General features: G+C 49.4%; 2 protein-coding genes across 4 annotated transcripts in view; both read left to right on the forward strand.

Moving 5' to 3' along the window:
- The window catches only part of LOC113212683 (uncharacterized), a 116726-nt gene extending 115188 nt beyond the window's left edge, over positions 1-1538 (forward strand). The window contains exon 3 of the mRNA XM_052263572.1: positions 1525-1538. The gene's annotated coding sequence lies outside the window, so the exon portion shown is untranslated. The remainder of the gene's footprint in view (positions 1-1524) is intronic.
- Positions 1539-3460: 1922 nt separating this feature from the next.
- The window catches only part of LOC113216788 (uncharacterized), a 15071-nt gene continuing 11172 nt past the window's right edge, over positions 3461-7359 (forward strand). For 2 of the 3 annotated variants that reach the window (XR_008010768.1, XM_052263545.1), the window contains exons 1-3: positions 3472-3949; positions 4054-4168; positions 4260-4355. Coding sequence is in view for 1 of the 3 variants with exons in the window: in XM_052263545.1 (XP_052119505.1) it covers positions 4260-4355 (96 nt within the window). In the remaining 2 variants the exon portion in view is untranslated. Of the gene's footprint in view, positions 3950-4053; positions 4169-4259; positions 4356-7359 lie in introns of all 3 variants that reach the window. The other variant, XR_008010769.1, reaches the window with a different exon arrangement.

The following is a 7359-nucleotide window of genomic DNA, read 5'->3' on the forward strand; positions in this document are numbered from 1 at the left end:
ACAACACAATACACACTCACAGGAAAAACACTGCCGTACAAACTTAGAAATCCACATAAAAAGGCAATCAACGTACACATAAAGAAATACAAATACAAAAAAATACAAACAAAATACCGAAAAATACGCTTGCTAAACTATTAGTGTTGGGGAAAGACATGGGCGCCGCGCCGACGCCGCGCCGCCGCCGCCGACAAAAGTACTCGGCGTGCCGCCGACGCCGCCGACGACTATTTTGTCGGCGGCGTCGCCGGCGGCGAGACAATTTTTGCCCTCGTTTTTGGTAAATTCAAGCAAAAAACCGCCTTATACGTAGGCAACCCACCTTCTTCAACTCCTCCTGTCCCAAAGTTCCTCATTTTCGCAATCAACTCTTCTTGGAAATACGGATAATTTACCATATAGAAAATATCAAACAAAGAAAACTTCATGAATATTGGTTTCAAACGTCATTAAATTGATCAATTTCTGTGGTGGCCGCCGACCACGCCGCCGCCGCCGCGCCGAGCATGTCGTCGGCGACGAATTTTGGCCGATACGCCGCCGCCGCCGAAAGTCCGGTCGGCGCCCACGTCTAGTTGGGGACCCCTCAAATTTTCCGAACTCTTCCCACGGTGAACGCGTACGCCATGACCCCTTACTCCCAGGCAACCCTGCGTAACGGCTGCACGGGGGCGCGCCTCGCGCCAAACCTGTGGCACAGCACCTCCAGGGCGAAGGCGAGCGCGCAGAGCACGCAGTGGCCCACGGCTAGGAGCACGAAGGCCGGCAGCAGGTGGGTGAGGCTGAGTGGCCGGGTCCTGGACGGGGCGGAGTGCCGAAGCGAGGACGGCGTCAGGCCCGCGCCCTCCGCCGCGCCGGGGGAGAAGGACTCCTGGATGCGGCTGTACAAGGTCCTCAGACGCCGTTGCAGCGGCGAGCCCGTCGACGTGGCGGCGTGGGACACGAGGTGGGCGGTCGACAGGGTGAACAAATTCAGCCGCTGGCGCTCCTTGAGCGGCATGTGCTCGATGCGCCTTTCCAGTGAGAAGGTCAGGTCGCATATCAGGGCGGCGTCCTGCGCGTCCAGGACCCGGCGGAGGACGTCGCGCACGCGATGGCGCGGGATGTAGTGGATCCGGTCCTTTCCCAGGACGGAGAGGTCCGCGGCGATGGAGCCGACGATCAGGTTCTCCGCCACATGCACCTCCAGGCCGCTCTGCTCGAGCTGCTCCAAGCTGTTGATCTCGGTCGGCGGGGCGGTGATCTCCCTGAGCAGCAGGCCCTGGTAGGCGGCCGCGAGCACGACGCTCATGAGCAGCCAGACGGAGGACAGGGGCCGGTGCGCGGGCCTGCCCGGGGGCGGCTGCGCCAGGAGCGGCGCCAGGGTCTCCAGGAGGGCGACGGCCAGGGCGGCCAGCCGCGGCCGCCCCAGGCACGCCGAGACCGCAGCGAGGGCCAGCGTCATAGCGAGAAAGGCCACCGCCGACGCGATCCACAGCTCCGCGGAGAACTCGGCCGTCACCGCCTGCAAGAGGGTGCCCCGCGGCCCGCGCCCTGCCGGGACCGTCACCACGATGCGGCTCCAGACCACCCACACCGAGCTGATGTGGTGGGCGGCGGCGGCGATGGGCACTGGTTCGTCGAGGATGAGCCCGCTCAGGTTGCAGTAGAACATGTTTAGGGAAACGTCACGCAGATCGTTTCCCCGGACATACTGCATCCGGACGCGCGGGCGAATTGTACTGATTGTACCTCTGTAGAAGTTGTCAAAGTTCTCGAGACCAGGGGAAGACTTCTCCACGTAGACGATGTGCGGGGAGCTCGGCGGCGTCCACCTGGTGCACAGCCTGGGGATCGGAGGGCCTCGGCGCCAGTACCGGGAGCCCGCCGGGCACGTGTCGACCTGGGGCATGTCCAGGGACGGCCACGTCGCGAGGCAGCCCTTAGGGACGCCGGTGTGCAGGGAGGTGGTGCCGTCGGGCAGGGTGACGGCCAGGATGAGCGGAACGTAGCAGAGCCACAGGGGCTCCTCGGAGGCCAGCCCCAGGACGTCCTGGGGAGTCGGCGCCCAGGTCCACATGAGGGTCTGCTCCGGCTGCCGGATGGCGTGCTCCGTCATGTACTCGAGGAGCTCGGCGGCGGTCGGCAGCACGGCCAGGACCAGGATGCGGCCCCGCGACATCTGGTTCCGGATGCGGGGGTCTGCGGGCGGGGTGCGGTTTACGACCCTGGGCGTCCCGGGGGCCAGCTCGTGCAGGTAGGGGGCGATCGGACCGACGTCGCCGGTCACGAGGAGGGTGGCGTTGGAGGGCGGCAGGAGGGCGGCCAGCAGGGCGGCCATGCAGCGCGCCTCGGGTGGGCTGGTGTCGGCGGCGAGAAGGGCCGCGGTGGCGCGCTCGCCCGCGGCGCAGCAGAGGACGCCGACGAGGCCGAGGAACAGCTGCATGGCGACAGACTGACCGGCCCAAGAACGTCGCCACTTTGCAAGAGCCTCCCCGCATTCATAAAAATAATTGAAAAATCAAACTCGATCGAAGCGCCGACCATTTGAAAGTCAGCAGTCTTTATATGAACCTTGGGCCAAAAGAGGCCTCGTGGTAAGTCAAGTCAAGTCTTTTCTTCGCCCCCTTTGGAAGTATTGGAAATGTTGTACAAGGCCGGCCCGACGCCCTATTTACGCGCCCCTGCGTAAGTAGGGCTTGATTGTCCGGGCGTAGGGTTGGAAGCGAGGGGTACCTCACTTCGAACAATCCCTGTACACTTTAAATATGTAATTTAAATCACTAACAATAGCAACTTAAATCCCCAAGAATCACAACAATCTTTTACAATCGCTACAACCAATTACAATCTTTTTCTCTCAAAATCGTAACAATCACTTAAAATCAATGTTAAATCAAAATAAGAGCCTTCTAGAACCAACATTAAATCGCAGCAATCAACTACAATCATTCATTAACTCATCACAATCCGTCGTTGAATCGATACAATAACAAAGAATCACTTTTTAGACCATCGCAAGCGAATCATGGATCATCCGACTCCTCAAATATCTCTGTCCTCAGTTGTAATTTCTACGACTGAATCTCTTATCCGGCGTCCAACAATCTTATATAAATCGTTTTAAATCAACGTCAATTGACCACAATCATTCTTAAATCATTTAAATCTTCCTTGAATCTCTCTTGAACCACTAAAATCCACACACAATCATGATTTAGTCACCGACAATCACCAACAACCATCATCAATCACTTCAATCATGTAGAATCATTACAATAATTTAAATCATCCTGAATCATTTTAAAATCACCTACAATCATTTACAATCAAATGTGATTTAAATCGCTGTACATCATTTTGAAGAGTGAGGTACCCCTCGGACTTACCTCATTTTCTTGGATACCCCCTTTCAGCCTTAGGGGTGGTTGCCAGGATTTGCCGTAGGCGTTTCGTTTTCTAGGAGTGAACCTTAAGAACTTGAAGTCTCTAGCACATCTCCTTCTAGTGGAACAGACAGACACACAGCCCGCTAGATAGTTTTACTAAAGCAGAAGGGCGGGCTAAAAAGAAGAGGGCCACACTGCATTTAATAAAGTCGTTCCGCTTCCTTTAGCATGGTTCATGGTTCAAGTGATAAAATGAACTGCGGAGTCCTCACTTTCAACGAAGTAAAGAGCAGTAAAAGGAAACCCAAACAGGCGTAAAGACAATCACTGTGCTAAAAATGCAACGTGTAAAGACCTTCTTCCGTGCTGTGCTGATGAGTTGATTGTTCTACAAGGTCGAACAACAATTGCTCTGGCTTGGGCGAATAGGTAGGTTGGCACGAAAGCCGAGTTTCCTGAGCACGAATGGCTGCCTGTCACGGTATTTTCCGTCTCAGTAATCTCGTCAGCAAGTAGCAAGCCTTGTGCCAGTCAACAGACCCAGCGCATCTTCTGTTATGCCCTCCCCAGTGAAACGGGTTCGTATGAAACATTCACCAAATGAGCAATATATACTTTTTCAGACCCCCCCCCCCCCAACAAAAAATAATAATAACACTTTTCGAGTGATTTATTGTGATAGGTTGTCCTCATCCGATTCATGCGAGGGGGCACCAACTCCGAAATTTCGTTCACTTGAATATAATCTAATAGTGAATATCACTGAATAATCACTGAATATCGCCTGAATACTGAAGGTATTTATTTCCTCGTGCACCGTGAATACTAGAAGTTACTGCCCCCTCAGATTTATGAGCCTTTGAAACCTACCTGTTTTCTACTCTACAGATGATGCTGTCCACGTTTGAGCATGAGTCGTTATTATACATTCTCGTTGGTTTGATTACAATTCGTAATGGAGGATGTGCTTTCAATCCAAAGACGGCAAGTAATTCCTTCCTATTACTCAGGTGTTTATTACACTTCGGATCAATAAAATGCACATACTTGAAGGTGTACTAAAATTTTCGGCGATTTTGTTTTATATGAGTTTTTATAGCCCACCCTTCCGCTTTGAAAAAGCAATAACGCGGGCTTACGCAACCAATCATCTCGATGATCAAAGAAAAAATGGGACGGCAGGGGAATGTCAGAACTATGAAACACAAATTTCATAGGGATACGGTCGGCAGTTTCTCATTAGAGTACTTACTAAAGGTCACTCCTGGACAACGAAACGACGTCGGCAAATGTTTGGAACCATCCTTAGAGGGGGTAAAAGGGGTTAATAAAGACAAAAACTATAAGTTCTTACAAAGTTCAGAAGTTTTGTATTGAATTTGAGCACTCTGGCACCTGGCACACCCCGCAAGGATGAATTTGAGCATTGACTGTCAGCATGACGTCAAAATTGCCCTATTTTATTGTCTTGCATAACTCTTGGAGTCATTTGGACCGTGACCGTGATTTGACATTTTGAGTCAAATCAGTGTCACGATGATATCAACAAGAGTCATGCAAGACGTCAAAGTAGGGGGCCATTTTGACGTTATGCTTACAGTCAGTGACAAAATTCCTGCTTACGACAAGGCCGGTAAAGAACATTATCTCCTAAAAAATTTCACTCTAAAAGAATCAGTACAAAATTCTGTAACATTGTTACGCAGTAACTTACACATCATATGTTACAGAAATTTGTACCAGATTTGATACAGATTTCATTCTGTAATATCGATACGGAAATCTGTATCACCTGATACAGAACCTCTTTGGGGTTTTAAAGTAGTAATTCTTCATTTTTTTCACTTTTCCTCCTTTTTCCCCTGATCTTTTTTTTCTGGGGAACTTTACTCCTTTGATTTTATTTGAAGGAATGTACCTAGCCCTACCGGGAGTTGAACCTCAGATCTCCGGATTAGAAAGTCGCGCCTTTACCCGCGCAGCCATCCCATCCGGGCTACCTGAGGAGAGGTCCGCTGGAACCAGGTGTAATGCTACTGGGGCTCCCGGACACCGTGCCAACCAAGTTCCATAATTCTGTATCCGGGGATACAGAAAATTGTATCCAACGTTACTTGATCTTGTATCTGTTACAGAAATTAGTAACATTTACGGAATTTTGTAACATTTTGATCAGGTTACAGAATTTTGTACCCATGTTACATGTTTCCATATCACGAGAGCCTGATACAGAAAGCTGTATCAAATTTGATACAGAATTCTGTATTATTAGCCCGCTCTTTGGCTTAAAAGCTATATAAGCGGGCTTATGCCATCGCCTCTGTGTTCGTCTGTCTGTCTGTCTGTCTATCTGTCTGTCCGTTTCCCAAGAAAGACGTGCGCTAGAGGTTTGAAATTTTCAGGGTATTATTGTTGTCACTTCTGCTCAACGAAACGGTTGGTGCAAATCCTGGCAACCACCCCTGAGTGGGTCTGAGGGGGTAACAAAGAAATAGGGGTTGGTCCAAGAAGTGGAATTTTTTTTTATGGCTCTGTAAGGGGTAACTCGTGAAAGTAGAGCCCTTTGGGCGAAAATTTCGTCCGTTTGGCTCTATCTCTCACCGTTAAGGCGCTACAGCGAGTTTCTCTCACGAAAGTGGCCCAAAAATAAATGTATAAATTTTAGAAAATATTTGATGGTCTCTTAAGGGGTAACTTGTGAAAGTAGAGCCCTTCGGGCTAAAATTTTGTCCGTTTGGCTCTTCCTCTCACCGTTTACGCGCTAGAGGGAGTTTTACCCACAAAAGTGGCTTAAAAATAAGTATATTAATTTTAGAAAACAGTTTTTTAGTCGGTTCAAAATTTTCTTCTAAGCAGAAGAGTGGGCTTATTTTATGGTGGGACATCATTAATAAAACGTGTACACTTCCATGCAAAAAAGAAAAAAAACAAAAAAAACAACACATTTATTTGTTGTTTGAACACGTTCGGAGTCATTCAGAGTATTCCTGGAAGTATATTTAACTTCTTCTAGGGCTAGTCTTTTGTATTTTTTCATAGGTGTGTTATTTGATTCATAAGCTAACATCAAAAACTTAGAAGGGATTTGGCATAACTTGCATGTATTCTACAAACTGGACAGAAAAGGTACCTGGCAAAAAGATGGTCCAAAGCGAGCCGTCACTCCAACGGGCCGAAGGCCCGTTTTCGGATAGAAAATGTATTACACCATGAAAATTCAGAAGGGACGGGCCGAAGGCCCGTCCCAAACGCCGCCGGCAGGCCAAGCTGGGCCCGCTCCCTGCCGAACCGAGTTGCCGGTGGAGCGAAGCGGAGCTAGCAACTTGGTTTGGCGGAAGAGCGGGCCCAGCTTGTTTTTTAGAGTTAAGAAGTGGATAACTTAGCCTCACTGAGCTGAGCAATCAATTTTTCACACTGGTTTTGTACTATTTTGACTTGAGTTGCAGTTCCATTTGTTTCTTTATGGCCTTTCCTATGATCCAAAAATATACTAAAAGTTACGGTGGTTAAAATTCTATAAAATTAAAGGAGAAAACATAGATGGACACATTCACAGTAATTAAACAATTTTAATGTGGAGGGGTAACTCGTAAAGTTCCGTTTTGCGGCATCTCCCGCTGCTAATGCACCAACCGAAATAAGCGATATTAAAGACTATCCCGGCCAAGCCAAGCGCCAGAAATGATAGGCACGGATAGCGCTGGTCGAATCTCAGCCTTATGTCTTTTAGATCAAGCGAGTCTTACTATTCTTTTTCAACTGAAATGCTTATGTACACTCGTGAGCAAAATTAAAGCCCCACTTTTTTGACAGGGCGTAATTTCGAAGTGTGATTAGGTAGGAGGTTGCCGTTTGGCAGGAGGATAGGCTTTTATGTTTGCATCAGACCCCTGAAAGCGCAAACCTTGATCACGAACGGTTCGCGAGCTGTGGGGCCTAACGCATCGCGACACCCCACTTCGCAGTGTGGTTAGGAAACAGAGGTTGC

Source organism: Frankliniella occidentalis, unplaced genomic scaffold (genome assembly GCF_000697945.3).
Source record: "Frankliniella occidentalis isolate FOCC.00 unplaced genomic scaffold, Focc_3.1 Scaffold12, whole genome shotgun sequence".
Classification (NCBI taxonomy): Eukaryota; Metazoa; Arthropoda; class Insecta; order Thysanoptera; family Thripidae; genus Frankliniella; species Frankliniella occidentalis.